Source organism: Eucyclogobius newberryi, unplaced genomic scaffold (assembly GCF_026437365.1).
Source record: "Eucyclogobius newberryi isolate DKJ021-1_F unplaced genomic scaffold, fEucNew1.0.hap1 SCAF_6, whole genome shotgun sequence".
Classification (NCBI taxonomy): Eukaryota; Metazoa; Chordata; class Actinopteri; order Gobiiformes; family Gobiidae; genus Eucyclogobius; species Eucyclogobius newberryi.
Genome location: NW_027316278.1, coordinates 7037169 through 7059808, shown reverse-complemented (window position 1 = coordinate 7059808; position 22640 = coordinate 7037169). Strand labels below are relative to the sequence as shown.

Sequence of the window (22640 nt, the reverse complement as noted above, 5' to 3'; positions counted from 1 at the left end):
CCCCGTGCCGCGCCGCGCCGTGCGTAAAAGGCGCACCGACCCGCGGCTCTTTCACGGACAGTAATCCCACCAGTGTCACCCCCCGGGGAGCCGCCCCCCCCCCGGGGCGCGCGCTGTCTGGACGTGGATGGAGATTTGCGACGAGGAGCGCGTCTTTACTTCTGAGGGGGAAACTTTTGTCGGTAACGGAAGAAGTGACCGGTGCGTAAAAGCCGCACGGTGAACGATGAACTTTTGATTCCGTCTGAGGGGCTTAAAACGACCGGACCAATGGAAGCTGCGCGCGGCGGGCGGACCCTCCTGTACCTGCTGCTGTTTGCGTGCTGTTCCGCCGGCGCGAGCGCGAGCGTCGGCGCGCGGAGGTCCAGCGCGCGGAGATCCGGTGAGTCCGAGAGTCTGCCGCGGCCGAACGGAGCAAGTAACGGGAAATAACATGTGCCACAGTTAGAGTTGAGGGATGCACGTGTCTGTGATGTGGATCTACTGCACACGGGATGACGTTATTGTGCATCCGCGCGCGCTCAAAGCCCGTTTCTCACAAAGTATGTCAGGTTTAAAAATATACTTATGCTTCTGTTGGTCATTATTGGTGAGCGAGCCGCCGCTGACCTCTTTGCAGTGTTGATTTTTAGAACAGGCAGCAGATGTTTGCCATGTTCGAAGTGGGATGAAGTTCACTTGAAGTTCGCTTTTATTTTGCTTTTTCAATAGTTGTTGTACTTTATTGTGAAGTTAAATTCAAACGCGGCCCTCAGAAGAAAAGGTTGCGGGTTGGATTTCTGTGTTCTCCCTGCGTCTGGGTGAGTTTCCTCTCCCAGTCCTCTGAGATCGGTCCTCGGGTTCTCCTGGTTCTCCTGGTTCTCCTGTTTCTCCTCGATCTCCTCGATCTCCTGGTTCTCCTGGTTCTCCTGTTTCTCCTCGATCTCCTCGATCTCCTGGTTCTCCTGATTCTCCTGGTTCTTCTGGTTCTTCTGGTTCTCCTGGTTCTCCTGGTTCTCCTGGTTCTCCTCAATCTCCTCGTTCTCCTGGGTGAAGGATGGGTCAAATGCAGAGAATGATTGGGATTGATAACGTGTGCTGCGGTCCGGACCAGTAGCAAACTTAAAGGTTCTTTTCTGGCACTGGTGGAAAGGGGAAGGACGGGAATACAACCATTAAACATATATATATATTTATATAAAAAAGCCCTGTACTTTTGTGTTGTTTCGCGGCAGTTTAAACATAACAGTGGACTATAAAACGGGACTAAAATACATTGTAAAAGATGATATTTCCCTCTGGTTTTGGCTCTGGCCCAGTGTTCATGACCTCTTGACCTTTCATGTATATCCAAACTCTGTATATTCAAGCAGTTCAGAAATGCATTGAAACAGTCTAAAGAAAGAGGTTTGTAATATGTAAAAATAAACATAATGTAAGTGTCAATGTGGCAATCCCTCATTCGTGCAGGATATATAAGTCGTATTTTCCAGTCGTCTTTTAAATCTACTCCAGACATGAATCTTTTCGTAAAACGTGAACCAAAACAACACATTTGGAAACAAAGAAACACAAAGAAGCGTTCTGATTGGCTGAGGCGATTTCACACATGCCTCTGCTCCTTGGGGCGGTCCCATCCTCATCGTCTCGCCGCCGCTGTCTTCCTCCCTCCTCTCCTCTTCTCCTCCTCTCCTCTCCACCTCTCCTCCTCTCCTCCCTCCTCACCACTTCTCCTCCTCTATCTCTTCCTCTATGTCTCCTGCACACGGTGAAAGCAATAATGAATCGTCTTCTGATCAACATTGAGATTCAGTCATTCCTAATCATCAATAATGGGCTAATAATGGGCTGAAAATGGGCGAATGATGGGCTAATAATGGGCTAAAAATGGGCTAATAATGGGCTAATAATGGGCTAATAATGGGCTAATAATGGGCTTATAATGGGCTTATAATGGGAGAACAGTAGGCTAAAAATGGGCTAATAATGGGCTAGTAATGGGCTAATAATGGGCGAATAATGGGCTTATAATGGGCGAATAATAGGCTAAAAATGGGCTAAGAATGGGGGAATAATGGGCTAATAATGACCTAATAATGGGCTAGTAATGGGCGAATAATGGGCTAGTAATGGGCTAATAATGGGCTTATAATGGGCGAATAGTAGGCTAAAAATGGGCTAATAATGGGCTAGTAATGGGCCAATAATGGGCGAATAATGGGCTTATAATGGGCGAATAATAGGCTAAAAATGGGCTAAGAATGGGGGAATAATGGGCTAATAATGACCTAATAATGGGCTAGTAATGGGCGAATAATGGGCTAGTAATGGGCTAATAATGGGCTTATAATGGGCGAATAGTAGGCTAAAAATGGGCTAATAATGGGCTAATAATGGGCTTATAATGGGCTTATAATGGGCGAATAGTAGGCTAAAAATGGGCTAATAATGGGCTAGTAATGGGCTAATAATGGGCGAATAATGGGCTTATAATGTGCGAATAATAGGCTAAAAATGGGCTAAGAATGGGGGAATAATGGGCTAATAATGACCTAATAATGGGCTAGTAATGGGCGAATAATGGGCTAGTAATGGGCTAATAATGGGCTTATAATGGGCGAATAGTAGGCTAAAAATGGGCTAATAATGGGCTAGTAATGGGCTAATAATGGGCGAATAATGGGCTTATAATGGGCGAATAATAGGCTAATAATAGGCTAAAAATGGGCTAAGAATGGGGGAATAATAGGCTAATAATGACCTAATAATGGGCTAGTAATGGGCGAATAATGGGCTAATAATGGGCTAATAATGGGCAAATAATGGGTGAATAATAGGCTAATAATGGGCTAAAAATGGGCTAATAATGGGTGAATAATGGGCTTATAATGGGCTAATAAAGGGCTTGTAATGGGCTAGTAATGCGCAAATAATGGGCTAATAATGGGCTAATAAGATAAGATAATCCTTTAATGTCCACACAAGGGGAATAATGGGCTAGTAATGGGTTAGTAATGGGCTAATAGGGTCTTTTTGAGGGTCTACAGCTGTGGTTCCCATCTTGTTTTGTCTCCAGTGCCTCTCAGCCACATTTCCACTGGCCCTCGTCTCCAGACCGGGGTCGCTTTAAGAGTATTTTGGAAGGATTATGTGCCTGAAAGAACGTGTCTCTGTGCTCAGGCTCGAAGAAGTCCGCTGCGTGAGACACTGGCGTTACACAAACGTTATTCTTTTAATAAATGTAACTTAAATAGATCCTGAATTATATGTTTTTAATCGTGAGGCAGTAAACAAGAAACTAGACTTTGGAGAAATTGGACTGTTTCGTGTTAAACAGCAATTATTAAGTGTTTTTTATGTGCGCGGAATTCAAATCGAAAGCAGTATTTATCTGTCTTTGATTAGAAAAAAATCAATTAAAAATGGACAGAAAAATGGTGATAAATGAATTTGAGCCAGCCCTTCCCTTCCTCTCTTTTCTCTTTTCGTCCCCCGTCTCCCCCCGTCTCCTCCTCGACACTCTGAGACCTGAGGCTACAGTCGTCTCGTGTCGTGTGTGGTTTTTTTGGACATATTTCGAGGCCGGTTTGAGCAGGAGTGGAGCGTTGCCACCGGGGATTTGTGTCACTGCAGATCATCGTCCGCTTTCTGACCAGAGAGACACAGGTTTGCTCCCAATTCAGTGAAAGAGAAACACAAAGCAAAGTCCTGACATATCTCAACATTTATAACATTGAATCGATGGAGAAAGGATGACCCTAAATGCTCCTTATTCATTTCACTCTATGATACTTTTACAAAATTGCAGAAATTATTCTTTTTTCCTTTTAAAATTCCTCTACAAGCCTTGCATTATTATTACTGTCCTTTTTCAAAGACTTAACATATACAAGTCATGTCGTTCGCACTGAAATGAAGCAAAGGATCATGGTCTATGTAGTTTTCCTCTAACTGTGAAAGAAAAGCTGTTCTACAAACACTGAAGCTTTTGACCAGTTGGAGTTTTGTATGACGAGCCACCTATTAATTTATGCGCAAAATAACTGAGGAAATAAAATGTCTGTGGATTCAGTCGTGAACAAAAGTTTAGGATTGGACTGTCGCCTGATGCAGTCGATGAACAACTTGACTATTGTTCTACATCAGACTGATGAAAATGCCTCAAGTCACAGGAAATACAGCCAAAATTCCTTCTTAAAAAAATGTATTACTGGTGTCGACGAAGAAGGTCATCACACAAAAAAGTATTACACATGACTGACAATTCAATTTCTAATTTTCTCTGGTCTTGTTATTTTTTCCCCTGTGTTCTGATCCGTGTTCTATGTTATAAACTGCAGAAAAAAAGAGGAAAAGTGCCCTTGTTTTCACGATCATAAACAAGACAAGAGGCTTTGATGCCACAGAGTGTGGAGGCATTTAAAATGCTCATGTTTTATCTGTGTGTGTTTTCTTTATTGTTTTAACTCTGTAACTTGCTTGTTGCTTTTAGCCCCTGTTAGCACTTTGAGAATCCATTGGAATGTAAAGTGCATTACAAATAAAATGTATTATTATTTATTATTACATGTAGAAGAGGAACTAAAGTAAGAGACTGTTACTTCAAACTAAGGGGGCGTGCACGAGCGAGGGGGCGTGCACGAGCGAGGGGGCGTGTATGAGCGAGGGGGCATGTATGAGCGAGGGGGCGTGCATGAGCGAGGGGGCGTGTATGAGCGAGGGGGCGTACACGAGCGAGGGGGCGTGCATGAGCGAGGGGGCGTGCACGAGCGAGGGGGCGTGCATGAGCGAGGGGGCGTGTATGAGCGAGGGGGCGTGCACGAGCGAGGGGGCGTGCATGAGCGAGGGGGCGTGCACGAGCGAGGGGGCGTGCATGAGCGAGGGGGCGTGTATGAGCGAGGGGGCGTGCACGAGCGAGGGGCGTGTATGAGCGAGGGGGCGTGCACGAGCGAGGGGGCGTGTATGAGCGAGGGGGCATGTATGAGCGAGGGGGCGTGCATGAGCGAGGGGGCGTGTATGAGCGAGGGGGCGTGCACGAGCGAGGGGGCGTGCATGAGCGAGGGGGCGTGTATGAGCGAGGGGGCGTGCACGAGCGAGGGGGCGTGCATGAGCGAGGGGGCGTGCACGAGCGAGGGGGCGTGCATGAGCGAGGGGGCGTGTATGAGCGAGGGGGCGTGCACGAGCGAGGGGCGTGTATGAGCGAGGGGGCGTGCACGAGCGAGGGGGCGTGTATGAGCGAGGGGGCGTGCACGAGCGAGGGGGCGTGTATGAGCGAGGGGGCGTACACGAGCGAGGGGGCGTGTATGAGCGAGGGGGCGTGTATGAGCGAGGGGGCGTACATGAGCGAGGGGGCGTGTATGAGCGAGGGGGCGTGTATGAGCGAGGGGGCGTGTATGAGCGAGGGGGCGTGTATGAGCGAGGGGGCGTGTATGAGCGAGGGGGCGTGTATGAGCGAGGGGGCGTGCATGAGTGAGGGGGCGTGCATGAGCGAGGGGGCGTGTATGAGCGAGGGGGTGTGTATGAGCGAGGGGGCGTACACGAGCGAGGGGGCGTGTATGAGCGAGGGGGCGTGTATGAGCGAGGGGGCGTGTATGAGCGAGGGGGCGTACATGAGCGAGGGGGCGTGTATGAGCGAGGGGGCGTGTATGAGCGAGGGGGCGTGTATGAGCGAGGGGGCGTGTATGAGCGAGGGGGCGTGTATGAGCGAGGGGGCGTGTATGAGCGAGGGGGCGTGCATGAGCGAGGGGGCGTGCATGAGCGAGGGGGCGTGTATGAGCGAGGGGGCGTGCACGAGCGAGGGGCGTGTATGAGCGAGGGGGCGTGCACGAGCGAGGGGGCGTGTATGAGCGAGGGGGCATGTATGAGCGAGGGGGCGTGCATGAGCGAGGGGGCGTGTATGAGCGAGGGGGCGTGCACGAGCGAGGGGGCGTGCATGAGCGAGGGGGCGTGTATGAGCGAGGGGGCGTGCACGAGCGAGGGGGCGTGCATGAGCGAGGGGGCGTGCACGAGCGAGGGGGCGTGCATGAGCGAGGGGGCGTGTATGAGCGAGGGGGCGTGCACGAGCGAGGGGCGTGTATGAGCGAGGGGGCGTGCACGAGCGAGGGGGCGTGTATGAGCGAGGGGGCGTGCACGAGCGAGGGGGCGTGTATGAGCGAGGGGGCGTACACGAGCGAGGGGGCGTGTATGAGCGAGGGGGCGTGTATGAGCGAGGGGGCGTACATGAGCGAGGGGGCGTGTATGAGCGAGGGGGCGTGTATGAGCGAGGGGGCGTGTATGAGCGAGGGGGCGTGTATGAGCGAGGGGGCGTGTATGAGCGAGGGGGCGTGTATGAGCGAGGGGGCGTGCATGAGTGAGGGGGCGTGCATGAGCGAGGGGGCGTGTATGAGCGAGGGGGTGTGTATGAGCGAGGGGGCGTACACGAGCGAGGGGGCGTGTATGAGCGAGGGGGCGTGTATGAGCGAGGGGGCGTGTATGAGCGAGGGGGCGTACATGAGCGAGGGGGCGTGTATGAGCGAGGGGGCGTGTATGAGCGAGGGGGCGTGTATGAGCGAGGGGGCGTGTATGAGCGAGGGGGCGTGTATGAGCGAGGGGGCGTGTATGAGCGAGGGGGCGTGCATGAGTGAGGGGGCGTGCATGAGCGAGGGGGCGTGTATGAGCGAGGGGGTGTGTATGAGCGAGGGGGCGTGCACGAGCGAGGGGGTGTGTTAGACATTCGAAAGAAACAGAATCCACATTTAAAAGCACAGACAAGATTTGTGAGATTCTTTGCTTCTTTTACAAAATTGAGTGAAAACACGTCAGTTTTCACGCCACCTAAAAGTCGACTGAAAGATCCACGCTGCAGCAGCAGCGGCGGCAGCGGCGGCGGCAGCGGCGGCGGCAGCGGCGGCGGCAGCGGCGGCGGCAGCGGCGGCAGCAGCAGCAGCAGAAGCAGCAGCAGCATCAGCAGCAGCAGCAGAAGCAGCAGCAGCATCAGCAGCAGCAGCAGCAGCAGCAGCATCAGCAGCAGAAGCAGCAGCAGCATCAGCAGCAGCAGCAGCAGCAGCAGCAGCAGCATCAGCAGCAGAAGCAGCAGCCGCATCAGCAGCATCAGCAGCAGCAGCAGCAGCAGCAGCAGCAGCAGCAGAAGCAGCAGCAGCATCAGCAGCAGCAGCAGCAGCAGCAGCAGCATCAGCAGCAGCAGCAGCAGCAGCAGCAACAGCAGCAGCAGCAGCAACAGCAACAGCAGGAGCAGCAGCAGCAGCAGAAGCAGCAGCAGGAGCAGGAGCAGCAGCAGCATCAGCAGCAGCAGCAGCAACAGCAACAGCAGGAGCAGCAGCAGCAGCAGAAGCAGCAGCAGCAGCAGCAGCAGCAGCAGGAGCAGGAGCAGCAGCAGAAGCAGCAGCAGCAGCAGCAGCAGCAGCAGCAGCAGCATCAGCAGCAGAAGCAGCAGCAGCAGAAGCAGCAGCAGCAGCAGCAACAGCAGCAGCAGCAGAAGCAGCAGCAGCAGGAGCAGCAGCAGAAGCAGCAGCAGCAGCAGCAGCAGCAGCAGCAGCAGAAGCAGCAGCAGCAGCAGCAGCATCAGCATCAGCAGCAGCAGCAGCAGCAGCAGCAGCAGGAGCGAGGCTGGCTTCCCCCGCTCGGTCCACGCTCGGGGGACGAATGTGACGCGAGCGTGGAGCATTCGTGACCTTCAGCTCGCCGCACAAGAGCACACAAACACCACTTATGGTCTAAAGTCATCCAGCGAGTGAGCGGCGGAGCACTCAAAGAGCCCTCTGCACTCAGCCCCGGGATACACAGTGTGAGGAGGCCACCACCACAACCTGCTATAAACCTAATGCACGCAAACAAATACACCTTTTTGAGGGATTGAAGATTGAAGCTTTTGCATGAACATGGGACGTAAAAGCTGTACACGACATAGGCAAATCTACACAAGAATTAAATTGGACCTAAAACGCAGGCCTGAGGCACTCCTTTGGACGCAGCCAGAAAAGAGGAAGACGCCTCCGCCAGTTTCACGTGTCATGTAAGGCAAATTTGCTCAAATAAATGGAACTGGATTACTTTCCAAACAGATGACGCTGTGAATAATAGATGTCCAGACGTGTATTAGGAACGGCTTCTGAGATCGAGTTTGAAAGAGAAGCATGAATAGACTTTAAGTTGGACATAATGTAAAGTAATGTTCCAGTAATGTACAGCTTTTTACCTCTAAAGATCTCAAAAATAGTGTCATTTAAGGTTTTGCACGTGTTTTCTCTTTTATTTTGCATTTCAATTCTCTTTTATGCATCGACAAAATGAACATTATCTTTTGTTTAGGCTATGGCGCAGTGTTGATACCTTTTTAAATTAATATGAGTTTAAACATTTGTCTTGGTTTACATTTTTATCTCCGAAAAATAAAAAGAACATAGCAACAGTTCAGACGGTTCTAAATAATGATCTATTCATTTATCAACGCAGACAGAACACAGTGTTCTTTGTGGCTTACACAATATACTAAAACTAAATATTCAATTTTATAAGAAAAAAATACTAAAGCTTCATTTTTTTTGGTTTAGTTAATTGTAAATAAATGCATTAATTTCTCTGTTCCAAGATAAAACTAAAATTGTCTTAAACACGGCTTGGATAAAATATATAGATAAAGATGAAGATTAAACTAGACGTTTCAGGACAGTGATTGCAGTGGGGATGAATGGAATGGACAAACATGTGCTCAATAGACACAAAAAATTAATTAATGCTATTATAATTTACATCTAAAGGCAAACGCAAAGAGGTTAAGCACAGAAATTCTATGTACCAAGCCTGTGTATCTGTGATGTGCCAATAATTCTCAGTGTTTTCTACGTCGCAGTTGTCAAATCGTTAAAACAATGAGCAGTGGTTTACAGTTTATGCACATTAACGTCTCGAATCAAGTAATGCAAACCCGGAAAGTGCTCCAATCAGCCAAAATGTGGATTCAAACGTTCATTTATCAACTCGGACAGTGTGATTACAGTTACAGAGCACGACGCATTGTCTGAGAGTAAATGTTCGCTTTTTGTGTCGACGTTAGCACCATTAGCATCGCAGAACCTTTAGCTGCAGAGGCTCAACAGCGACACAGGAAATAAAATCCAGTCCGTCGAACGTCAGACACATCAGAGACTGTTAAACCAGCAGCAAAAACATTTCCCATGATCCTCTCACATGTGACATACTGAATTTACAGGGTCAGAGTTACTTTGAAAAACCTGCATTCTTACTGTGAGCAGGGTCGCCTCTCCACAGATCTGACCTGTAAGCGGGCATGGAGGGGCCACTGCACTGATGGTCTCCATGGAGATATCATATACAGGACATTGAAGGGGTCAGTTCTAAGCAGACAAGCGCCTCCATCACAAAAGTGACACTGTGTTCCTTTAAAACCAACACAAACTGCTGCTGCTTCAGTCACAGCTGTTAAATGTCATGACATAACTTTGGAAACAATATTTATTTACACAACAATATGTACTTTATAATCCGGCCCGCCAAACATGCCAAGAAATATTAAAGAAATTGAAAAAAAGATTTTCCTTTTTTGCCCTCAGGCATCTGCACTTGTGTCCTTGATAAAGATGACATTAAATTAATTAAATAATAGATTCAATAGCCAATATTTGACAGAAAAGTGATATTTTATTTGATATTTAATTTTTTAGATATTTTTTTTTTTCACACCAATGATCGGCCCTCCGCTACTTGCCTGGAATCGAATATGGCCCTCGGAGGGAAATAATTGCCCACCCCTGATCTAAAGCCTGTCTTCTGTCCTCTAAGGGCCAGATTTAGTCCTGGTACTGACTCTCAAATGTGAATGAAACAGCCTGAAAAGTCTGTTATCGATGGTTAATTACACTGTATTGATCTGCTGTATTTAACTTCATTAACACGTTAGTGCTTTGTATTTAAAGGATCGCTGAACGTATTGAGACGAAATGAAAAGTCCCAAAGAGCTAAAGGTCTCCTCTGTGGGCTGTGTGAGGCTGTGTGAGTCTGTGCGAGGCTGCGTGTCTTCTTCTGCCCGGAGCACAGGCAGAAAGCAGCTCTGGTCCTCCTGCTCTGGGGAGGGAAGAAGGAGCTCAGACAGTTCATTTAGAAGAGCGCGTTTCATGGCGGTTCACACTAAGATAAGATAAGCACTGTCAGCACAGAGATCAGCGAGACAGGGAAACAGGGCAGCTCTGTGCAGGCTTCATAGTGACGAGCAGCTGCTGGGTGAAATGCATTGATCAGTTTTATATATATATATTTTGATCAGAATTGTAACTGTAGACGTGCAGAGGAGAAAGGACCTGTCCACTCACTGCCCAAAGAGTCGAAAGAGCTAGTAGCGTGTAGCCCGTCGCTACAAACACATCGAATGACACTGAACAGACCATAACAAACATTATCTTATTTAATATACCTCATTTAATATAACTTGCTTTATTCAGTGTTGTATTTGCACTGAATCCCCAAAGCAAGTTCCTCGCCTGTGAATTTAGTTCACTGACAGTGGCAATAAACCTTTTGTGATTCTGGAAAGGACTAAAAAGACCATTATCCGGGTTTGCCACATTTTAATTTTATTTTGGGGTTAAAGAGCTTTTTGTTTTTGTAAAAAATGTATTCAATCCACATCTAATTCAATATGTATATTTCATAGCAGTGTAGTGTCTCATGTTGTTACTCAGGCGCCTATAGAAACCTAGAGCTGTTTGTCCTTTCCCCTTCCACTCTGGTGTTCACAGTAACTACACTAACTACAAAAATACACCAAATACAAGAGGGAACTAAAAACACCTCATGTACGACTTATTTTGCTCAAATTAACTATATGTGGCAACATGGAAACTGAAGGTTGTTGTGCCCTCTGCACCTCTGTGATACCTTCTGCACCTCTGTGACGCCCTCTGCACCTCTGTGATGCCCTCTGCACCTCTGTGACGCCCTCTGCACCTCTGTGACGCCCTCTGCACCTCTGTGATGCCCTCTGCACCTCTGTGACGCCCTCTGCACCTCTGTGACGCCCTCTGCACCTCTGTGATGCCCTCTGCACCTCTGTGACGCCCTCTGCACCTCTGTGACGCCCTCTGCACCTCTGTGACGCCCTCTGCACCTCTGTGACGCCCTCTGCACCTCTGTGATGCCCTCTGCACCTCTGTGACGCCCTCTGCACCTCTGTGACGCCCTCTGCACCTCTGTGACGCCCTCTGCACCTCTGTGATACCCTCTGCACCTCTGTGACACTCTCTACACCTCTGTGATGCCCTTTGTTATGCCCTTTGCACCTCTGTGACGCCCTCTGCACCTCTGTGATGCCCTCTGCACCTCTGTGATGCCCCATCTGCACCTCTGTGATACCCTCTGCACCTCTGTGATGCCCTCTGCACCTCTGTGACGCCCTCTGCACCTCTGTGACGCCCTCTGCACCTCTGTGATGCCCTCTGCACCTCTGTGACGCCCTCTGCACCTCTGTGACGCCCTCTGCACCTCTGTGACGCCCTCTGCACCTCTGTGACGCCCTCTGCACCTCTGTGATACCCTCTGCACCTCTGTGACACCCTCTGCACCTCTGTGACGCCCTCTGCACCTCTGTGACGCCCTCTGCACCTCTGTGATACCCTCTGCACCTCTGTGACACCCTCTACACCTCTGTGATTCCCCTTACACCTCTGTGATACCCCCTGCACCTCTGTGACGCCCCCTCTGCACCTCTCTGACGCCCTCTGCACCTCTTTGACAACCTCTGCACCTCTGTGACGCCCTCTGCACCTCTGTGACACCCTCTGCACCTCTGTGACGCCCTCTGCACCTCTGTGACGCCCTCTGCACCTCTGTGATACCCTCTGCACCTCTGTGACACCCTCTACACCTCTGTGATTCCCCTTACACCTCTGTGATACCCCCTGCACCTCTGTGACGCCCCCTCTGCACCTCTCTGACGCCCTCTGCACCTCTTTGACAACCTCTGCACCTCTGTGACGCCCTCTGCACCTTTATGACGCCCTCTGCACCTCTATGACGCTCCCTCTGCACCTCTGTGACGCCCTCTGTGTTTTGTCTTGTGTCGTCAGAGCGCCTCAGCCCTCCTCTGGACATCCAGCTGGAGACTCTGAACTGCACCGCCTTCAGCGTCCGATGGAAGATGCCCCGGAGACACGTCAGCACCATCACCGGATACAAGGTACTCCACGTCTCAAACCTCACCAACACGCCCAAAAAACAAGGTCAGCCGGAGGCAAAAGAGCTCGCTTTTGAGTGTCCAGGCGCTCTAAGCTCCCCTGAAGCCCCCACCGTGTGAAGCAAAAGCATAAATGTCCCCATACATGAATTCGCGGTGGATCAGAACCAAAAGGCCATGATTATATTTGCTTTCACCCGTAGTTCAAGCGTACTCGCACAGTCTTTTCCGTGCGCCTTTTCCCAGACCATGCAGCTAATGCCTCCGAAAGCTTCTCATCCGGCGGAAACATGAGAAAAACAACATCTGAGTGGGGTGCTATTTGTGGCCCCACATATTTATTACCGGCGCTCTTTGAAGAAACACAGACATTTCTGAAACCAGACGAGCGCCGCGCGGCAAATCAAATTTCCTCCACTTTTCTCCGCCTCCGCCGCTCCCCGTGTTAGCTTTAAAAGCGCTTGTTAACCTTCGGCGTCTGGCGTCATGTCCTTGATATTTCAGCGGTTTGTGGGTTTGATGGAAGGCCGTCACTCCGATGGCGACGAGGCTGGTAAAGTGCGTCAGAACGTGGACATAAATCTGGCTTTAGTGCCCCGTGTCCCGGCGGTCGACAACCTTTGGACACTGCCTTGTAGCTTTTGTGTTGGGCGTAAGATTAATTGCAATTGAGACAGTATCGCAATTTGAACGGTCACTATAGACATTTTCGCGATAATACATTATAAAGTGTGATATAATTGTTATGTTATAAATAAGTAATGCAAACCCGGAAAGTGCTCCAATCAGCCAAAATGCGGATTCAAACAAGTGAATTTATCAACAGTACAGTGTGATTACAGTTACAGATTATGAAGCATTGTCTGGAGTAAATGTTTTCTTTTTTTTGTGTCGACGCTAGCATCATTAGCATCGCAGAACCTTGACGGCAGAGGCTCAACAGCGGCGACACAGGAAATAAAATCCAGTCCATCGAACTTCAGATACATCAGAGAATCAACCATCATCTCACATTTGACACATCAGTTCAGGACCTCATCCACAACAATAAGACCCTCAGAATCTCTCTATAACGAGCTCTAGAAACACTGGAGACACAAGAGCTGATGATTTGGGACGGTCTAAGTCAATTCAAAAACATCTGACTTATGGCTCTGCTCCTCCTTCACTCAACAACTTTGTGAACTTTAGATCTAGGGAGGGCAGAGTGACCAGAGTGGCCAGAGTGACCAGAGTGACCAGAGGTGTGATGAGGGCAGACTGCTAAGATTAATTGCAATTGAGACAGAATCGCAATTTGAATGGTCACTATAGACATTTTTGCGATATATTGTTACCTTAAATCGTGATCTCTCCGGTCTCTGAAGGCTGTGGGTGTGGTACAGCTGAGATTTAAATATGTTTTCTGCTGTTTTCCTTGCTAAAATACACACAACACGGCAGGACAGTGTTTAGCGGCGTCTCTCTTTATTTTCACGTGTTTTTCCACTCACTTCCAGTGCGTCGATCCAAATCGCTGTACGGAAACGATTCAAACAGGAACCACTTAAATATACATATGCAACTGAATAAATGTACCCAAAATAAAATAAGTGCAACACAAAGACACACTCAAATCAATATAAATATACAAATTCCCCAAATAAATGTAAATAGTAATGTAAAATATATTAAATAGAAATGAATGTTAAATAAAATCATATATTACATTACTTAAAATACCACAATATACAATAATATTGCAACTACTTCATTCTAGTTCCATTTTTCATAAAAAAATTTTCATGGACAATATCCTAATAAAACAAGAGCGGCAGTGATTGATAGCAGAAAAGAATCAGTAGTTAGCATCATTCAAAACTCCGGATCTGATTTCACCGTCTGAACAAACTGGGAAAAACGTAACTAGTTCATTTGAAAGTGTCTCCACGCGTATCGATCACTTTCCCGATGCATTCTGGGCTTCCTAATCGTTCGCCAAGTTGAGTTTGTAAGTGCTTTTCAGTTTTGCTGTCGCGGCAAAGCTAACAACACCTAGCATGCTAACGGCGCGCTTCCTGCCTCACGGAGAAGAAAGCGCGCTTAGATTCGGACTGCACACTGCGGAGTCATTTTCAACCTAACAGATACTTTTACAATAATGTACTGGGGCCGAACAGATTTGAAAAGAAAACAAACAAACTGGTACTAACCCTTTAATAAGTTGTTAATTCTTTGATGCTCCTCAGCTCAAATGCTAATAAACTACAACTGTCCTGCCGTGTTGTGTGTATTTTAGCAAGGAAAACAGGAGAAAACACACTTAAAATCTTCTCATTGAAACAAGGAACAATGTACACATGATAAATATTGAGGCCTTCAAAAATTCTGTTCCAGTTTAATTTAGTCGATGTATTAATTATTGCGAATTATTGCAAAATCTCTGCTTTTTATGTTTCAATATCTTGCTACTTCTGTTATTTAGACGCCTGCAAACTCTTGAGCTTTAGCACTTCTTTTCTCTCTATTTCTTTTCATTTTCTAAACATACAACAACAAAGCATGTGTCAGTGTTCAGTCTCCAACGTTGATGCGTTTGGATCGTGTAAAAATGTGCACTTTCGACCACTTTTAAAACCGCAAATCTAGAGACATGTCACAAAAGTGGTCGGCCCTTTAGCTTACAACGTGGCACAGTTACTTGTGCGAAGTCTTGATGAATGTGAACTTCTCTGAGCAGTTTTTAAATACCATACACGCTTCCTCCATGAGCAGTATATTGTACAGTCTCTTACTTGAGCAAAAGTCTCGGTTCTCTTGATTTGGACAGAACAGATATTGTGCATTATTTGATATTGTCTCTTACTTGAGTCCTTTCTTGAACCACTACCTGTAGGTAAATACCCACCTCTGACAACCGTCTTGGTCAACAGATTTGACGTTTGTTCCTCTTGTGTAGCTCTTTCGAGGACCCTGTCGTCGTCGTCGTCCCTCGTGGTCCACACTTGTTAGGTGTTTTCCGTCTTTCTTTTGCCAGTGTGTGTGGTGCTTGGACCATATGTGCTGTAAGAGGATTACACAGTGACTGAGCTGGCCCGGGACTCTCTGATGGACATGTACGTTCGGGGGAAGTCCATCGTTCTATCAGCTCATAACGTTTCCTCGTAATGTCGACCGTGCTGTGTCCAGGGTCATTCGTCTCACTGTCGTGGGACTGGTCAGATGTGTGTTCGTTTTAAAGGTCTCTTCTCTGACACATCTGACTTTAAAGCCACTCACACGTGGTCATAAAAGTACACTCTCCATCGAGATGTTGTTGACAGCGTGACAATACACTATTTATTATTAGAATTATAGACATGGAGATGGAGGAGTTTATTTATTATTATTGACATTACAGTCCCACAGAGAAATGGAATCTCTTTTTCAGGGGAGGAGCCTATTGTAGGTCCAACCTTTTTTATATGTAGGCGAAACCGGGACAAACGGAGGAGGCCTACGCAGTCACAACTGTGTAACTCTACACAGAAGCCCTGTTTCCACTGGCCCAGAGCGGGTCACTTTGGACCCCCATCGTCTCTGGACTCTTCTGTTAATGGCGGTCTGTGTTTGCATGTAGAGGGGCCTCGTGGGGGTCTGAGCAGCTGACATGACCTAAACATAACACATGTATCTTTCTTAAATACCTGAATTATACTTGTTCATCATAAGGTCAAGCTCAGCGACTCAGAAAAAGACGTTTAGTAAGTCCAAGTTTATGTTGCTGGGAGACGTGTCACGCGGCTAAAGCTAGAGTGAACAGAAAACAATCCGTTTTTTTGGGCATATATTTCACTTCCCTGCCCCTCTATGCCATGTTTTCACCTCTCTTTCTGTAAAGCACCGGCTGGATAACATTAGCATTATGCACTGGAGTGTTGCGTGTCGATAAACATGGAAAAGCTGATGCTAATGAGCGCTAACTTTGTTTTGCTAAGTTTGTCAGTATTTCTAGCAGTGGCGTGCGGTCAGGGCAATCAAGGCAAGCAGTGATTGACCACCAACATCTAAAATGACCATGTGTCACAACTAGATTTACTGTTTTCCCCTCACTTCTGCTGCTGAAGCTTGGCTGAAGTCTCTGTGCCTTTCAGTGTCCTCTACAGGCCGCTGAGCAGTACTGCAGGAAGCTTGGTCCTTCTTCTCCCGCAGCTGCTCAGTCTGAGGCCCGTTCATGCTCCGCCCTCTAACATGAGCTTTTAGAACCAGAGCGGACAGCAGCATGTGCAGAGGAGAAGAGAAGCAACAGCAGCGCCAAGTTTCAACAAACGGACTTAAAATCTATCTTTTAGAGACAAGTCTGTGTTTGTAGCTCAGGCTCTGTTCATGTTTCTAATGATTAGACTTTAGTTAGAAATACAGGCAGTATTTTTATAACATAGAGCGCTAATCATAACATAGAACGTGTAAGGAATTGATGGGTGATGTGAGCATATTTAGTTCTTTCAGTCTCTTTTACAGGAATGGAATATTTACTTTTTTATTTTCACCCATGACTGCATTGATTCTCACAGTTTAAGGAGTTTTTGTTTATAAGAGCTCTTCTATTGAGAGTGTTTTTCAAACTTCCTATAAGTGATCTGTTCTTTTCCTCTGTATCTACTTGCGTTGCAACAATGGAATTTCCCCATGTGTGGACAATAAAGGATTATCTTATCTTATCTTATCTTAATTACTAGACAAATTTAAATGTAAGTGCAGTAATATCACAACATCACTTTTTTCAGTTTTATTCTTAATCAGCATTTTTTTCTTTTTAGCATTTTACTTTAAAAACAAAATCCTCAATACTCACATTTTGCATATTCCCGTGATCATAAATAGCACTTTTCTGCTTTGTAGCGCTCACAAACCCAGTGTTCATTTTGTGGCAGGTTTTCTACACCGAGATGAGGAGCGGGCGTCCGGTGGGCTCGGCCTCTCTGATGGAGGTCCCTCTCAGTCTGGACATGCTGACCACAGTGAGTGCAAACACATCATCCCAGAGTCCCACTGTCCTTTTGTGTTCCTTTTACTCTTGAAGCATGTTTTATGGTTCACATCGCTGTCATTACCGGGCGTATTCACCATGAAACACGTTTATGTCTCCTCTGTTAGTATAAATAGACAAAATAGACACAAAACTGTAAATATAAATGCTACTTTTACATAAATCAAGTAACAGTTAGTTCCGGAAAGTTTATAAATCCGTTGAAAGTGACTCCGTGTTTTTTACACTTTAAACATTAATCAAATGGTGTTTTTATACATTTTTGTTTGTCAAGTATTCATTTCTGTGTTCTGTGTTGGATGAGTTTGGTTGCTAGGTAACCGTTATGGATCGAGTTATACAGCAGTGGTTCCCAAAGTGTGGGTCGGGATCCCTCGGGGGGTCGTGAGGCACGAGCTGTGGGTCGATATTGAAATAATGTGTTTAATGACATTTAATAGTCAAAATAACACAATAAGCCACTCAAATGAACACAAATTGACACAAATTAAAACTGAAATTTGAAATGTTATGCAGCTTGAAATGATTTCAGACGTGGTGGCTGAGTGGATGGCACATCTGCTATCAAAGCACACAGGCCAAAAAAATCCATTAAACAAATAAATAACGTAGATAATCTCAGACAGCAATTTCCCACATTGGTCATTATTTTGTGTGTCACGGCCTGAAATGTTGTGTCGCACTGCATCTGATATTATGAGACCATCAAACTGTAACGCTCCGAGAATTATACACAATGTGGAATATTAAATGTCATTAAGACATTGTATCAATCCCAAAATGATAGTATTATTAACTTTAAACTTCCATCTCAAATACTTCAATAAACTGTGATCGTTGTATTCAATCACATGTTCTGACTTACATGTGACTTACACGTGACTAACATGTGACTAACATGTGACTTACACGTGACTAACATGTGACTAACATGTGACTTACACGTGACTAACATGTGACTTACATGTGACTTACATGTGACTTACATGTGACTTACACGTGACTAACATGTGACTAACATGTGACTAACATGTGACTAACATGTGACTTACATGTGACTAACATGTGACTTACATGTGACTAACATGTGACTAACATGTGACTAACATGTGACTTACATGTGACTAACATGTGACTTACATGTGACTAACATGTGACTAACACGTGACTAACACGTGACTTACACATGACTAACATGTGACTTACATGTGACTAACATGTGACTAACACGTGACTAACACGTGACTTACACATGACTAACATGTGACTTACATGTGACTAACATGTGACTAACACGTGACTAACACGTGACTTACACATGACTAACACGTGACTTACATGTGACTAACATGTGACTAACATGTGACTTGCGTGTGACTAACATGTGACTAACATGTGACTTGCGTGTGACTAACATGTGACTAACATGTGACTTACATGTGACTAACATGTGACTAACATGTGACTAACATGTGACTTGCGTGTGACTTACATGTGACTAACGTGTGACTTGCGTGTGACTAACATGTGACTAACATGTGACTTGCGTGTGACTAACATGTGACTAACATGTGACTTGCGTGTGACTAACATGTGACTAACATGTGACTTGCGTGTGACTAACATGTGACTAACATGTGACTTACATGTGACTAACATGTGACTAACATGTGACTAACATGTGACTTACATGTGACTAACATGTGACTTGCGTGTGACTAACATGTGACTAACATGTGACTTGCGTGTGACTAACATGTGACTAACATGTGACTTACATGTGACTAACATGTGACTAACATGTGACTAACATGTGACTAACATGTGACTTGCGTGTGACTTACATGTGACTAACATGTGACTTGCGTGTGACTAACATGTGACTAACATGTGACTTACATGTGACTAACATGTGACTAACATGTGACTAACATGTGACTAACATGTGACTTGCGTGTGACTAACATGTGACTGTCTTCCAGGGCCAGTTTGATGGACAGGCCAGTTTTGTAAGTCTTCATTTTCAGAGTACATTACAAATGTTGTAATTCCTGCCATGTGTTGTTCCTCTAAACTCCGCCCTCTTCCCATCAGGATGTTGCCGTGGGAAACCTAAAGATCAACACAAAGTATCGGGTCAGCGTGGGGGCGTACGGCTGGGCAGGGGAAGGGCGCCCGAGTGTGCCCCGGGACGTCAGCACTGCGTCACACGGTCAGAATACATTGTTATATACTACTTATATACTACTACTTATATACTACTAGTTATATACTACTACTTATATACTACTACAATGTACTACTTATATAAACTTTTCCCTGTCTTGAACCCAACGTTTGTGCTGCAGACATGTGCATGCCCCCGGCTCCGCCCACCACTCCGGTGGTGATGGTCGTCTCTGACAATGAGCTGGCGTTGTCGTGGCAACAGGGGGAGAGTGAGGGGAGTGACCCGGTCCTTCACTTCCTGGTTGCATACATAAGGTACAATGAGTATTAAAACGTCATTACAGCCTCACGTACGTTGTAGTTCGAGGTTCATTGAAGATTGGTGCAGAAAGTGTGTCTTAGGTGACCCACACTGGCTTGTTTTAAGGGCCTAAAGCAGACACGCCCTGGTAGTGACTTCCAAAGGGGGCTCTCTTCAGCACCCGGCCCCGCCTAAGTTAAGGACAGCGGCACACCGGAGCCAGATGATTGGACAAGAGAGAACGCAGACTCAAAACCAAGATGGCAAGAGGCAGATAAATGCAGAAAAGAACTACTGTATTTTCCGGACTATAAGTCGCAACAGCCAAAAAATGCATAATAGAGAAGGAAAAAAACATATATAATTTGCACTGGAGTATGAAATGCGGTTGCAATTGTGAAAATGACAAATAATATCACATATAAGTCGCTCCGGAGTATAAGTATAAGTATATAAGTATAAATATAAGTCGCACCCCGGCCAAAATTATGAATAGAGGTGCGACTTATAGTCCAGAAAATACGGTATTCCTCTCCAAATGCTTCATCTTGCGATAAATCATCCAATTATGGCAACTTACGTGTTGAGCTGACATGATTTAGCAAAACAAAGCTAGTGCTAGTAGAAGTGGCTCATGGGCGAGAGCACTGGTCACCGTGTGAGAGTGTTAGTGGTCAGAGGGGCCCATGGCAGTGACAGCGCAACACTTTGAGAGACCTCGAAGGCACGGCAACGACGGCATGAGCCAACTGGAGCTGAGACTTGAACCTCTGAACATAGAATCCCCAGAGATGTATTTATATTATTTATTTATTACTATTCAGAAATCTATGTGTTAACCTTTTTAGCCAGGTAAAACCCATTGAGATCAGTGAAAAAGTAGCAGCACACAAATAAAAGCATTTACCGTATTTTCCGGACTATAAGTTGCACCTTTTTTCATCGTTTTGGCCGGGGTGCGACTTATACTTATATTTATACTTATATACTTGTACTTACACTCCGGAGAGACTTATATGTGATATTGTTTGTTATTTTCACACTTGCAGCCACATGTCATACTCCAGTGCGACTTATATCTGCTTTTTTCTTCTCTATTATGCATTTTTTGGCTGGTGCGACTTATAGTCCGAATGTGATCAGCTCAGCAAAGCTCCATTCTGATCTAAAATAACAAAAATGAAAATGAAAACGAAATAATCAATTCAACAGACTTGTTTGGTGTAATTGTTGCCGTAAAGTATTCTTATCCCTATATTTTTCTGCACATGTATTACACTCATCCAAAGGTCATGCTGTCTGTGTACATGTGGTACATGTATGACCCCAGCGTGACTCCGCCCTAAACGGCCCTCTCCTGCTGTCACGCACCGGGCTTTTGTCTCAGCTCTCTTGTAAAAGCTTCATTTTTGTCATTAAATGTGCTGAACATTTGACAGTTTCTCAGAACAAAGGTAAAAAAAAAAGAACCGTTTCCTCTTTTGTGCCACAAAAGCCACAGTCAGTTTAGTCACGCTGAGTCCTCACATTAGCCTTTCATTTATGTCCATAAAATAGGGCAAGAAGAGGAATAGAACAAGTGTTTTGATTAGTTATGATAATAATAATGTACTGGTTTTAAATACTATTTTCAGGGAAACTCAAAAACACTTTACATAGTTAGGACTTACTGTACGACAAGGACAAGATACACAAAAATAAGCTCTTGTGATATTTCAACATGCAGTCGCCTAGAAGTTCAGTTACAAATAAATAAGATAAAAACTACATTTCAACATCATGATTCAAATCCAATATTTTAATCTAAAAAAAGAAAAAAGAAAGAAAGAAAATATGTATTAATATAAACCTGTGTAATCATTATTTTCTTACAACGTTTCAATTAATTTAATTTGTTTTTTCAGTTCAAAATAAATGAGACAAAAACTATATTTTGACATCGTGATTAAAATCCAATATTTTAATAAAAAAAAAAAAAGGGAAAATATGTATTAATATAAACCTGTGTAATCATTATTTTCTTACAACTTTATATCGTATTTTTAATTTATTTTCAAGAAAGTCATTGCTGAATAACAGACAAAAGGTGAAAGGTCTTTTTTTTTTTTTTTTTTATCTTTTTGAGACAATCTGGCAGAACATCCAAAGAGAGAGAAAAGCACGTTTTCAGGACATTTATTCTGACGCTGCTCGAGACACTTTAACAAACCGTGACAAGGACAAAAGACGCTCTGTTTAGTCACAAACAAAAGTCTTCCTCTTCGTCCAGAGAAAAAGCCCCTCGTCTGAGACAAACGTAGCTCCAGGCTCTGCTCCTCCGTCGCCCCCGACAACACGTCACATCTCTGCACGGCAAAACGCAATATCTGTGACACGCCTCCATCTTTGAAACGCCTCTAGCACAACCCGCTTCATTCCAAGAAACTCGAAAAACAACCCGATATTTTCACTCAAACCGGTGGAATTTTGAAGTATTCTGACTCTACGGCGCGACGCATGATGATTCCTAATGATGGAACGTGTCGATTTTTTGTTTCTTTTTGCTTTTTTCTTATTTGTCTTTGTTCGCCGTGTCAGTTGAAGAGCGAAAAGTGCATGTTTAAGTCTGTGTTTTGAAATGCGTCGGCCTCGTGCGATTTTGTATATGATTTTGTCGTAGCAAATACGCAAACGGCCGTAAATAGCTTGAAACGAGTCAAATTTCAGACCTAACCAACTAATTCTGGATGAGTAAAAACGTATAATATTCTGAATTTGAGTTTTGCAGAGTAAAGGCTTGACGTGCCTCAGTTTGTGTCTCGCTTCTGTTAATAAAGGCGATTAAAGGGCCGAGACGGAGGCAGAATTATCCACAATGACAAACGTCTTTTCGATCATATTTGTGACTTATTGGAAGCTGTTGTCGACGGTGACGACGCTTGATGAAGTCAGAAATGCCTCGAGATCGTTTATAACTTGGTTAGTATTTCATTAGTGAGATTTGAAAATGTCATTCAAAC

General features: G+C 45.6%; 1 protein-coding gene across 1 annotated transcript in view; it reads left to right on the top strand.

The window, feature by feature from the left end:
• The first annotated feature begins 270 nt into the window (after positions 1-270).
• The window catches only part of LOC140346835 (pikachurin-like), a 35679-nt gene continuing 13309 nt past the window's right edge, over positions 271-22640 (top strand). Inside the window, exons 1-6 of the mRNA XM_072433049.1 lie at positions 271-418; positions 12057-12166; positions 17056-17142; positions 19154-19180; positions 19266-19383; positions 19520-19655. Coding sequence (XP_072289150.1) covers positions 271-418; positions 12057-12166; positions 17056-17142; positions 19154-19180; positions 19266-19383; positions 19520-19655 — 626 coding nt within the window. The remainder of the gene's footprint in view (positions 419-12056; positions 12167-17055; positions 17143-19153; positions 19181-19265; positions 19384-19519; positions 19656-22640) is intronic.